At 42.1% G+C, this 13,048-nt stretch overlaps 2 protein-coding genes across 2 annotated transcripts in view; both read right to left on the bottom strand.

The window, feature by feature from the left end:
* The window catches only part of PPP4R3B (protein phosphatase 4 regulatory subunit 3B), a 41,051-nt gene extending 38,773 nt beyond the window's left edge, over positions 1-2,278 (bottom strand). The window contains 1 exon segment of the mRNA XM_042446934.1: positions 1,843-2,278. Coding sequence (XP_042302868.1) covers positions 1,843-1,984 — 142 coding nt within the window. The 5' untranslated portion in view covers positions 1,985-2,278.
* An 8,072-nt stretch (positions 2,279-10,350) lies between these two features.
* PNPT1 (polyribonucleotide nucleotidyltransferase 1) overlaps positions 10,351-13,048 on the bottom strand; it is a 37,018-nt gene continuing 34,320 nt past the window's right edge. Inside the window, exons 27-28 of the mRNA XM_042444231.1 lie at positions 12,379-12,426; positions 10,351-10,927 (exon numbers count right to left, since the gene is read on the bottom strand). Coding sequence (XP_042300165.1) covers positions 10,772-10,927; positions 12,379-12,426 — 204 coding nt within the window. The 3' untranslated portion in view covers positions 10,351-10,771. The remainder of the gene's footprint in view (positions 10,928-12,378; positions 12,427-13,048) is intronic.

Genomic DNA, 13,048 nt, shown 5'->3' with positions numbered 1-13,048 from the left:
ATGCAAAGGGATCTTGTAGCATGTTTGAGTGAAAGAAGTTGATAGCCTAAGTTCTCGTAGTCTTAATATGACTTCATTAGTCTCAAAGGTGCTACAAGACTTCTTTGCATACTGGTTTCCCATACTAGTCTTTGAATCTGAAATGACTGGGTGAGTAGCAAAGACATAGCCTTCTGCAAAACCAGGATGCAAAGGGATCTTGTAGCATGTTTGAGTGAAAGAAGTTGATAGCCTAAGTTCTCGTAGTCTTAATATGACTTCATTAGTCTCAAAGGTGCTACAAGACTTCTTTGCATACTGGTTTCCCATACTAGTCTTTGAATCTGAAATGACTGGGTGAGTAGCAAAGACATAGCCTTCTGCAAAACCAGGATGCAAAGGGATCTTGTAACACCTTTGAGTGAAAGAACTTCATTAATCTCAAAGGTACTACAAGATCCCTTTGAATACTAGCTTCCCATCCTGGTCTTTGAATCTGAAACTACTGCGTGAGTAGTAAAGATATAGCTTCCTGGAAAACCAGCATGTAAAAAGGGATCTTTTAGCTTTAATCTCAAAGGTGCCACAAATCCCTTTGCATATTGCTTTTCCATACTGGTCTTTGAATCTGAAACAACTGGGTGAGTAGCAAAAACATAGCCTTCTGCAGAAGCAGCATGCAAAAAGGGAGGCTGCAGCATCTTTGACTGAAATAAGTTGGCAGCCTAATTTTTCCTAGTCTTAATCTCAAAGGTGCTGCAAGACCCCTTTGCAGTCTGGTTTTCCTTACTGTTCTTTGAATCTGAAAAGACTGGGTGAGTAGCATTCAAAGACATAGCTGTGTTTAGTCTGGAAAACCAGCATGCAAAGGGAGCTTGTAGCATCTTTGAGTGAAAGAAGTTGGCAGCCTACATTTTCCTAGTCTTAAATCAACTTCACTGACTTCATTGGTCTTAAAGGTGCCCTTTGCAAACTGGTTTTCCATACCTTGAATCTGAAATAAATGGGTGAGTAGCATTCAGTCTGGAAAACCAGCATGCAGAAAGGGAGTTTGTAGCTTTAGTCCCAAAGGTGCTACAGGACCCCTGACTTTTCCAGTCCTGTGGGGCCAAACCAGCCAAGAAGGCACTCTGTGGGCGCACAATGGGGCAGAAGAAACCTTGGCTGGGGGAGGAATGGGGCTCACCCATCACTCTCATCATCAATACTTAGGAGGGGTTTTGGGGGTGTTGAGTAAGACCAGAATCTGTAGTCCTCTGAGAAATGTCCAAAACACACTGCAGGAACTTTAACAGTGCTATGGGGATCCTGGGGGGCTGTAGTTGATGGCAGAGGAGGGCTCAAGGCCTCTCACAAAACTACAGCCCCAGGGCTCCCTCAGCATTGAGGCTGAGCAAAGTGGCCTCAAAGTGGGCCATTCCTGGAGTTCCTTTAGGGAGGGAGGAAGGAGGGGGGGCTCAGGGCCTCCTGCTTAAAGCCCTCAGGGATCCTGAGGAGAGGGGCTATGAGGATATATACCCTATATACACACGAACACACCCTATATATGTGAGTACCCATATATGCTATATACTATATATATATATATATATATGGTGTGTATATATAGGGTACACACACACACATATAGGGTATATACACCATATATACATACACACACACCCTATATATGTGTGTACCCTACATAGATACACCCTATAGATATAATAATAATAATAATAATATAATTTACTTCTATACCGCTATCCTGTAAGGACTCCCCCTTTCTTCTTCCTCCTCCTGGGCCTCCATTGTCCCCTGCAGCCCCCCATTCTCATCCTTCTCATCCTCCCCATCCCTCCTCCTTCCCCTTCCTTCCCTCACCGTCGGCCTCGGCCCTGACGAGCAGCGACATCCCCTTGAGGCGCTCCACGTACGTGGAGGAGACGTGCCCGGTGCCCCTGTCGTCCCATTGCCGCTCCTCGTTGAGCGTGTAGACCTTCACCCGGCGCCGGGTGTCCGACATGGCGGAGGAGGAGGAGGAGGGCTATGAAGGGGAGGCAAGGCGAAGGACCAGCCGCCGAGCCCGGCCCGGCTTTATCGGAGGGAGGAAGAGGAGGAGGGCGTCGCTGGGGAGGCCTTGCACTCGCCGCCGCCTCCTCCTCCTGGCATGGCGACGGGGAGACTTCTACCGCCGCCCCCGCCTCCGCCTCCTGCTCCTCCCGGGCGCCGCGTCCGCCATCTTGCGGCCCGACTCCTGTCCCGTCCTCGTCGCTGGCTCTTTCTCTTCCTCTCAGGAGCCACCGGGAGGGAGGGGCCAGGGAGGCTGCGCACGGGCTCCACTCGCAGGGGCTACGGCGGCCGCGGAGGAAAAAAAGGAGGAGGAAGCGCGAACGTCGCGGAGAGGAAGTTGGGGAGAAAGGCAACGAGAGGGGGGCTTTGCGCCTGCGCAGTGGGCACGGCCCTGGTTCTGGCGGGAACTCACTGATTCATTACATTCCGAGCGAGAGAAGGAGAAGCACGAGGCTCCGCGAAAGGGAAAGGCTGGGAATAGTCATGCTGTGGATGATGATGATGATAGTAATAATTAATAACAATAACAGCGACATATTATTATTTGGGAATAATAAAAGCTTTTCTTAGGGAATAATAATTATAAATTTAAATTATTATGATTATTATTATAAATAGCTTTTCTTTGGGAATAATAATAATAATAATAACGTTTATTTATATCCCACCTACTCCGACTAGTAAAATAACAATATACAATAATCCCAAATTCTATCTCCCCCCCTTAAAATAACAATTAAATCACAAATACGTTAAAAGGTTCATACTAAAACCAACGGGGTACAAGACAATTAATGGGATTGCCTAGATGACAAGGGATTCAATGGGTGGCTGCAACCCGCTCCAGGAAGAAAGGCCTGTCGGAAGAGATCCGTTGTCTTGACAGCTTTCTTAAAGCTGTCCAAGCTTGCAATGGGGCGGCTCTCATCCAACAGCCGTTCCACGGTTTGGGAGCGGTTGCGGAGAAGGTCCTCTGGGTCTCCATAGATAGGAAAGGAAAGAATAAACAAATGTGCTTGAACAATTAATCACTCTCCTGGACTTAATCTGAGAACTAGTTCTGTTCTGGACTGTCTCTACCAGAAGGCACTGCGCCTTTATCTGTCTTTGGGGGAATGTCAGAATACATTAGTTAAAGCTGAAATGCAGGTGCTAGAGGTTTGTACAGTGGACCATTGTTATCCGCTGGGGTTTGGCCCCAGTCCCCCCCCCCATAAATAACAAAATCTGTGGATGCTCAAGTCCTATTAGATACAGTGGCATAGTAGAATGGCGTCCCTTATATAATATGGCAAAAGCAAGGGTTGGGTTTTGGAATTTAATACTGCAGATGCCTGAATCCGTGGATGCAGAGGAGCAACTGTTGTTTGATAGAGGCCTGGCTCCAAATTTGGTGACACTCTGGGCCCTTGCCCATTATGGCAAGTGGCGTAGGCATCTTGGATAGCAGCTGCATCCACACTGCAGAAATAATCCAGTTTGACACCACTTTAACTGCCAAGGCTCAAGGCTATGGAATTCTGGGAATTATAGTTTGTTATGGCACCAGAGCTCCCTGAAAAAGCTAAATGCCTCATAAAACTACAGCTCCCAGAATTCCATAGCATTGAGCCATGGCAGTTAAAACTGGTATCAACCGGGAGCGCTTCTATCAAGACAGAGGGACATGCTTTTTCCTGAACTCTTTATCACTGCCAGGGTGACCAGGTGTCCTCCTTTCCCCATGACATGTCCTACATTTCAATTTTCTGTCCAGGGGAAATCCCAAAATGTCCTCCATTTGAAGCATGACTTAGAAGCATTGAGCTAGGGCTGTTAAAGCAGTCTCAAACTGGATTATTTCTGCAGTGTGTTTTGGACCACTGTCAACACACACAACCATTTCCTATCTGCCTTTTAGACACAACCATTACACATCAGGCAATGCCAATATTGTTGTGAGCAACACAGGTTGGGAAATGGGGCTTTTTTTGATATCCTATGTTGTTTGCTTCTAGAAACAACTGGACTATAACTAGGCACACGCATAAGCCATCACCACTGGCACACAATGGTCTGTAAATTGCAATTCTGAGGTTTACTGGAGATTCACAAGCATGACAAATCCCGTCCCTGTTGCATTTCCAAACTAATTGTCAATGGAGCTTTCACAGAAACCAGTCTCATCACTTCCCATAGTAAACACAAATTCTGTTAAATTATCAATTAAATACTGAGGACAGAAGAAAAAAACATTGCAGAATGCAGTTAAACACCTAATAGAAAGTTTAAAAACACTTATTTTAAAAACAGTTTAAGAGAAGGTTAACAAACCAGTCAGTTTAGACTTCAAACCATGCTGTTAACATATCAGCATATCTAAATATGCAAATAGTGAGACAACTCCCTAATGCTTCCAAGACAAGCTGCAATAAGAAAGGACTTCACATAATTTATGAGAGAAACATTCATGTAATCAAATCTGAGAGTGGCTGAGAATATCTTTTGCATGGCTTTGCAGACCGAACAATAATATACAAATGTGGCAATAAAGGGCCTTTTCACACCGCACAACTACAGTCGTACATTTCTAGTTTAACTGCCATATAACATGACAAGGAATCCTGCAATCTGTTAGGAAGGGGCATTTTGAATTTACAGCCAGAGCTCTCTAGTAAATATTAATGAATAGAAAATAAAATCCCAGGATTCCATATGATGTTGCCATGTGGTGCAACTGTGTGGTGTTAAAGGGCATCAAAAGGTCTGAAGAGCTAGAGTTCTGCCCTGCACTAGTACAGATGATAATACTTCACACACATATCTGCAAATTTACCTGGGAGCAAACCTCACAAAATACAGTGGCAAGGTTTGTTACTTGCTGCTACCAACATGTGTACATGTTCCTCTCAGCACTCACACTTGCAATAGTTAGGGAAACAGTGGCAGCAAGCTATTATACCTAAGCAACTGCAGTGAGGTTGAAAAGAGAAGGTGGCATGAGGGGATGCAATAAACTCCTACAATACTTTATTGGTTAAAACCAAAGTCTTGGGTTAAAGTAGAGAATTGTGCAATCTTCCTATTCAGCGGTACCTCCCTGTCAGCCCTAGCTAGCAGTGAGTAGTAAAGAATACTGGGAACTTCCATTCACTATCTGAAGGGCTGCATGATTCCCATCCTGAAGCAGCACATATTTTTATATGTACATTGGCATTATTATCCCTAACCATGAAGAAAATAGGGGCTATAAGACATAATTTGTAACAACTCCCTCACAAAGATCAGTAAATGTTCTGAACAGATAAATTTAGGCAAAGACAAAAAAATTATCACCTTTAGGGTTTGGCCCAAAGTGCAAGAGGTATATTTTTTTCTGAAATATATTGTAACCTTTTACTAAGATTATTTTATCATTGCTCCACAAAAATGTTTATAAAAGCTCTTTGGGGCACTTATACAGATATATGCATCTTTCTTTCAAGAATGCATATAAGAAAAAAGAAATGGAAAATAGCAGCGCGTGTAGATAACCATATTTTACTCACTTAAAGTAGCAAAAATACATAGGCATGATCTCAAACATTCAAATGTTCACATTTACATTATCTCAACCTTAACCGAAGTTCCCCTTCAGCCACACTAAGTTTGTGTTTAATTGTATAAATTGTTTCATCTCTATGTATTTCTACATTTTTCATTATGATCGTCAAACATCAGCTCTCCACCTCTTGTCCTAAAGAGGTACTTTTCAGAGGTGAAGCAACACAAAACTGGCTCATAACTAAACGTTTGAAATTTCTGTATCTTGCATTGGATAAATCCTTTTTCTCTCACTTTTAAACGGTCTCAGTTTTCTATGATAGTATGATATAGTAATGTGCATTTTAATCAAAACTAGGGAATGCTTACTTGCCTCTCAAAAAAGACAATATTAAGGAAGGCGAAAGGGCTGGAGAAACTTGTCAAACTGACATAGAGGAAACAAGAAAAAAAGTGCAAGGACCCAACAGTGGGAGGCAAAAAAACTTGCACAAGCAGCAAGTAAAAGGGACCCATGGTCTGCGATGTCTCTACACTAATGCACAGAGCATGGGAAATAAACAAGATGAACTCGAACTCCTAATACAACAAAGCAAATATGATATAATAGGCATCACCGAAACCTGGTGGGATCAGTCTTACGATTGGAATGTGGAAATAGAGGGGTATAACCTTTTAAAGAGAAATAGGCCAAACAGGAAAGGAGGAGGAATAGCACTATATGTCAGAGATATTTACACCAGTGAAGAGATCCAGGACATTAATCCTGGAAGCCAGGTGGAGAGCATCTGGATAAAAATTAAAGGGGAGGGAAACAACAAGGATGTCACGGTGGGAGTCCACTACAGACCCCCAAGTCAGACGGAGGAATTGGATGATGCCTTTCTAGAACAGATGACCACACACTCAGAAAGGAGCGAGGTAGTAGCGATGGGCGACTTCAACTATCCTGATATTTCCTGGAAGTCAAAACTCAGCCAAATCCTCAAGGTCTAGCAAATTCCTCACTTGCCTGGAAGACAGTTTCATTGTCCAAAAGGTGGAAGAGGCAACAAGAGGGTCGGCTATTTTAGATCTGATCCTAACCAACAAGGATGACTTGGTTAATGGGGTGCAAGTGGTGGGATCATTAGGTGGAAGTGACCACATTCTCCTGGAGTCTGTTATACAATGGAAAGGAGAAGCCAGGCATAGTCAGACACACGCATTCTAGACTTTAGGAGAGCAGATTTCAGTAAACTTAGAGAAGTATTGAGGGTGATCCCATGGTCAGAAATACTAAAAGATAAGGGAGTTCAGGACGGATGGGAGTTTCTCAAAAGGAAGATACTGAAGGCACAATTTCAAACAGTTCCAGTGAGAAAGAAAAATGGAAGGTGTCTCAAGAAACCAGGATGGATGACTAAGGAACTTTCAACTGAGCTAACTTTTAAATGGAACATGTATAAGAAATGGAAAAGGGGGGAAATCACCAAAGAGGAATTCAAACAAATAGCAGGCATTTGTAGGGATAAAGTCAGAAAAGCTAAAGCGCAAAATGAACTCAGGCTTGCTAGAGAGGTTAAAAAGAATAAAAAGGGCTTTTTTGGATATGTCCGAAGCAAAAGTAAGAAGAAGGAAATGGTAGGGGCAATGCATTAAGAAGATGGCAAAATGTTAACAGGGGACAGAGAAAAGGCAGAATTACTCAATACCTTCTTTGCCTCAGTCTTCTCAGAAAAGGAAAAGGGTGCTCAAGCTGAGGACAATGGAGCAGAGGACAGAATAGGGGAATTTCAGCACAGAATAAGTAAAGAGATAGTAGAGGAATACCTTGTTAATCTAAATGAATTTAAGTCTCCAGGACCAGATGAACTACATCCAAGGGTATTAAAAGAACTGGCAAATGTAATATCGGAGTCATTGGCAATAATCTTTGAGAACTCCTGGAGAAGAGGAGAAGTCCCAGCAGACTGGAGGAGGGCAAACGTTGTCCCCATCTTCAAAAAGGGGAAAAAAGAGGATCCCAACAATTATCGTCCAGTTAGTCTGACATCAATCCCAGGAAAGATTCTGGAGCAGATCATTAAACAAAGAGTCTGTGAACATCTAGATGGCAATTCCATAATCACAAAAAGTCAACATGGGTTTCAGAGAAACAAGTCATGCCAGACAAATCTGATCTCTTTCTTTGATAAAATTACCAGCTTGGTAGATGAAGGGAATGCTATGGATATAGTATATCTTGATTTCAGTAAGGCCTTTGACAAGGTTTCCCATGATATTCTTGCAAACAAGCTTGTAAAAGGTGGGCTAGACAAGGTAACTGTTACATGGATTTGTAATTGGTTGACCGGCCAAAGCCAAAGGGTGCTCAGCAATGGCTCCCTTTCATCCTGGAGAGAAGTGACCAGTGGGGTCCCACAGGGCTCTGTCCTAGGCCCTGTGTTATTCTACATCTATATCAATGACCTGGATGACAGGATTGGGAGCACACTTATCAAATTTGCAGATGATACCATATTAGGAGGAATAGCTAATACTCCAGAGGACAGGATCAAAATTCAAAATTACCTCAATAGACTAGAAAGCTGGGCCAAAGCTAACAAAATTAAATTCAGTACGGAGAAATGTAAGGTACTGCACTTAGGGCAGAAAAATAAAATGCACAGATATAGGATGGGGGACACCTGGCTGAATGAAACTACGTGTGAAAGGGATCTGGGAGTCCAAGTAGACCACAAGTTGAACATGAGTGAACAGTGCGATGCAGCAGCTAAAAAGGCCAATGCAATTTTAGGCTGCATCAATAAAAGTATAGTGTCTAGATCAAGTGAAGTAATAGTGCCACTGTGTTCTGCTTTGGTCAGGCCCCACCTGGAATACTGTGTCCAGTTCTGGGCACCACAATTCAAAAAGGACATTGAGAAACTGGAGCGTGTCCAGAGGAGGGCGACTAAAATGGTGAAAGGTCTGGAAACCTTGCCCTATGAGGAATGACTCAGAGAGCTGGGGATGTTTAGTCTGGAGAAGAGAAGGTTAAGAGGTGATATGATAGCCCTGTTTAAATATTTGAAAGGAAGTCATATTGAGGAGGGAGCAAGCTTGTTTTCTGCTGCTCCAGAGAACAGGACCTGGAACAATGGATGCAAGCTACAGAAAAAGAGATTCCACCTGAACATTAGGAAGAACTTCCTGACAGTAAGGGCTTTTCGACAGTGGAACACACTCCCTTGGAGTGTGGCGGAGTCTCCTTCCTTGAGGTCTTCAAACAGAGGCTGGATGGCCATCTGTCGGGGATGCTTTGATTTGGATTTCCTGCATGGCAGGGGGTTGGACTGGATGGCCCTTGAGGCCTCTTCCAACTCTATGATTCTGTGAAATTTCACAGTAATAGATACTTTAGTATTGTTCTTGATTCAACAGCAATTCTAAAGACTTGAGAGTTTACTAAACAGATCCTATTTATTATTTTTGTATTGCAATTTAACCACTTAAATTCCTCCTTCTGATAATAAGTGCAGCTCCAAACTTAAGTTACACATTTCTAAGTGACAATCATTTGGAAGATCAGCATTTTATGCAAACATAGCATTAAATTCCTTATAGCCTGTTTCTAGTTTGCTTTTGATTATGCTGTTGTTTTCATGTAGTTTCTCAGGTTTAAGTTTTCCCCCAAGAAAGCAATCTTTGTTAATACAGGACACCTCCAAATCTGTAAGGCTGAAGTGTGCTTTTTGACACTTAGTTTTTCTCTTGTGGCAGCAGAGTCATGTATTTTTACAATTTCAATTTTGACAGTTCCAGGCTTTCAACACTTCTAGTATTTCTAAGGTTTGTTCGGTTGTTCTTTAACCTGTCTGTTCCTTTTTAAAACATGAGCTGTGCCTCATTTTTTTTTCTAAACAGGAATTGATAGTCTATAAGCCCTTTTTCCTGTACAACTCTCACCTCATTGGTCATTCATACATTCGGTCTTTCAGGTTAACAGCCCAACAACCCAAATTCCCAGGGATGCATTTCTTTGTATGGCGTACCATCAATGCATGTGCTTAAAGGGAGTGACCACCACACATTCCACATGATCAAGAGACAGAATCTTAAATGCATTTGTTAATCCCATCTAGAGCAGACTGATTGAATCAATGGAACAAGACAACCCATCTGTAAGTCCTTTGATTCAATTCTGCTATTGGGTAAATAGGATCTACTCCAGTATGGACTAACAATTGGATCTGCCTTCTATATACAGACTATGATACTTCTGAAAAGTGCCCTTTTTAGAAATGGCTTTACATTACCAATGTAATGGTTTTAGGTGGCAGTTCCAAAGTAAACCTAAAATTCCATCAGCCTACAGACTGATTCAAATACGTTGTGAAATATGTATTTTCTAAAACTTTTATTTGCACATTACCTTGCACAGTTCTTTCAATTTTATAATTATCAAATCATACCCGTCGCTGCCTTCGTTTTTAACAGTAGGTATGCAAATAAAATTCTACTGAAAGGGCTTCCAACTACAGCAGTCACATGCATTTTGGAAGAAATTTACTGTTCTCTAGTTCATATGCTAGAGAATTAGCTGGGTTTTAAAAATATTTACTTGCCAGTAGACTATCATATAAAAGAAAACTGTGAACATGTGTGGGAATGTAGTATGTTCATCTGTCTTGGTCCAGGCCTCAGAGGGAGAGAAGAATGCTGGACCTGATCCCCTGCCCCCTCACCATTCCCTTCTTCTTTTGTGTCGTGTCTTTTTAGATTGTAAGCCTGAGGGCAGGGAACCGTCTATTATCTCCTCTGTTATAAGCCGCCCGGATTCCCAGTGATTGGGCGGCATATAAATAAATCCTATTATTATTATTATTATTATTATTATTATTAGTGCACATAACTTTAAGAACCTCTCAGTATCAGAGGTAAGGCATTAATTAGGCACTGATTTGTTCTCCAGTGGCTGAAGGTAACTATTCTGTTCATTTAGAAACCTCTGCCTCAGGTTTTACATGATTTATTAAGCTCTGTTAAGGAAAAACTCCATGGGAGGAAAAACACAACTGAAAATAATCTGGCATCCAAATATATTTATACAAAATTTGAAATGTGTGTGTATACAACTCTGCATGATAAGAACCTGCATGATAATTTACATGGTTTTTGCAACAATTACTCAGTCTCTTTCAGAAGTCCACAGTTTTGACTAAATCCAGTAATACTCCTATGCTTTTGAAAACTGCTAGGATGATGATGTAGCAGACTCTGGAACTGCACCTCCCATTACTACATTGTTTTTGTCACTTAATGTTTTAACAACAGATGACGCTGGAGACTGAAGTACTTTCCGTGAGAGCCTCATTCTGCCATCAGTTGGATCACGTCCAAAATATTTCACCTGTTGGTAGGAAGAAATGAGATTAATCTCAACCTGTGGTAAATTCAGTAAGTTTCAATGTAAGAGTTATAAAATAGCACATCTTTAAAAAGAAATCCTAAATTCTAACAAATTTAACTACTGAAGTCAAAGTAAGGATAGTACTGTATTTTCTGGCATATAAGACTACTTTTTAACCCAGGAAAATCTTTTCAAAAGTCGGGGGTCGCCTTATACGCCGGGTGTTGTCTTATAGGATGAGTGCTGAACCTCCAAGCTGGACTAGAAAATCTGCGGTCGCTGCATATGGTGGGGGGAGCTCAAAAACGGCTGCGGCCGCATCCCCTCTGTATGTGGTGACCGTATGAAAGCAGCAATGGCGGCACTATACAAGTATGGTAGAAAAAAATCTTGGAGACAGGGAGCACTGGGCAGGCAGGGAGAGCTGACCAGTCCAAGCAGGCTTTGTATACAACAGGTTTTCCTGCTAAGTACCCGCATGTCATAAGCATTTGAATTAAAATTACCATATTGAAATCAAATCTGATGTTTGTTTTTTAAAATTTTTATTTGGTTTGCGTTGGAAGAGGGGTAGTCTTATACGGCGAGTATACCCCAAACTCTATTTTTTAACTGGAAAAGTTGGGGTCGTCTTATACGCCCAGTCGTCTTATATGCCGGAAAATATGGTAATAGGAAATCTCAGAAATGTTTGGAAGCCCCATTGATTCAAAAATTCCCCTTCTGAAGAGGTGAGTTATACATATGTATGAGGTTCCCACTGACGTATTGAGGTCACAGAGAACACTGAAATCCTTGTGATGGCAAGTTTCATAGGCATTTTGTGGGGGTGAGTAGCTTGTAAAACAGGTTTATCAGCACAGAACATGCTCCGTTGTGAAAGGTGAAAAGATAGGCCCATGGTTCTACCTAGGAAAAATCAGAAATGGAAAGAACACTGAACTGAGGTTTACTAGCCAACTGCTATTTATGGCCAGTAATGGCCCACTCCCTCTGCTGTGAGCCCCCTGGCAAGCATAAAAGGGTTTGCAAAGAGCATGCCATCTTTTCTCACTTGTACTAAGGCACAAAGAAGAAAAACTAAAATTAACCTACTGCTTGGAAGAATTGTTTGTTTTTTTCTTATCTTTTCTAAGCCACAATGTAAACAAGAGACCCAAGGGGAGGATCTGCCTGTTAGTGTTCTGCTTGCCACAGACCCTGGGGAACCTCTGACACCCAATGAGTGGTTCTGCAGGCACTCAAATAGACATATATTCTTTTTTTAAATACAATCTGACCGTATCCCACATGTTTCTTCAGGCTAGAGCATGAACCTATATATCACAGTACTGAACCATCACATATCCAGTGAAATGTAAAAAAGTAGTAGTTTCTGTACTGACTATATTAAGTAATAGACCATACCCATTTAAACAATTTTCATGTATTATAAGATAATGAAGTATTACCTGGATTTCTTGGCCAACCTCTAATCCAAGAGCGCTAGGATGCTTAATCTAGAGCAAAATGTTCACACCATTAAATTTGTTTTTATAGCTCAGTAATATTTTCAGTATGATTGGAAAGCATATAAAAGCATTTGCCAAAAAATTGTTGGGGGCATGGCGTTTACATTACGCACACCTTGAACACAGCCGGAAGCTGCACCGAGGTCACGCCAACCTGGAAGAGCCAGCACAAAAAGTGCCAGCTTTGGGCTGCACTGGGGGCATTGTTGGAGGCCAGGTAGAGGACTGTGGCGGTGGGTCCATGTGGTCCCCACAGTCCCGGCACAATTGGGGCGGGAGCAGCCTCTGGCTAGCATTGGGTCTAAATGAACATTAGTAACAGAACTTCTTCCTATTGATTTATTAACATAAATTGAGGGGAAAATTGAGAAAAAAGATATACATTTATTCCTGCTTGAACTCTCGGTTCTTCAAAAGACAGTCTTTTTGATTGACTGGTACAATATCACCTCTTTCATGTCATTTCTCCCATCTTAGGTGTTGTCCACACAGGTCAAAAGGCTTGCGTTCCCCCTGCCATCAGTTCATCCTGTTTAGACAATGCAGGCCTAAACCCCAGGGCCAGGACCAAGTCTGATCAAGTGGATCTGACACAGATCAAGTGGATCTG

This window comes from Sceloporus undulatus, chromosome 1 (assembly GCF_019175285.1).
Source record: "Sceloporus undulatus isolate JIND9_A2432 ecotype Alabama chromosome 1, SceUnd_v1.1, whole genome shotgun sequence".
NCBI lineage: Eukaryota > Metazoa > Chordata > Lepidosauria > Squamata > Phrynosomatidae > Sceloporus > Sceloporus undulatus.
The sequence above is the reverse complement of the archived record's forward strand: the minus strand, read 5'-3'. Positions and strand labels throughout refer to the sequence as shown.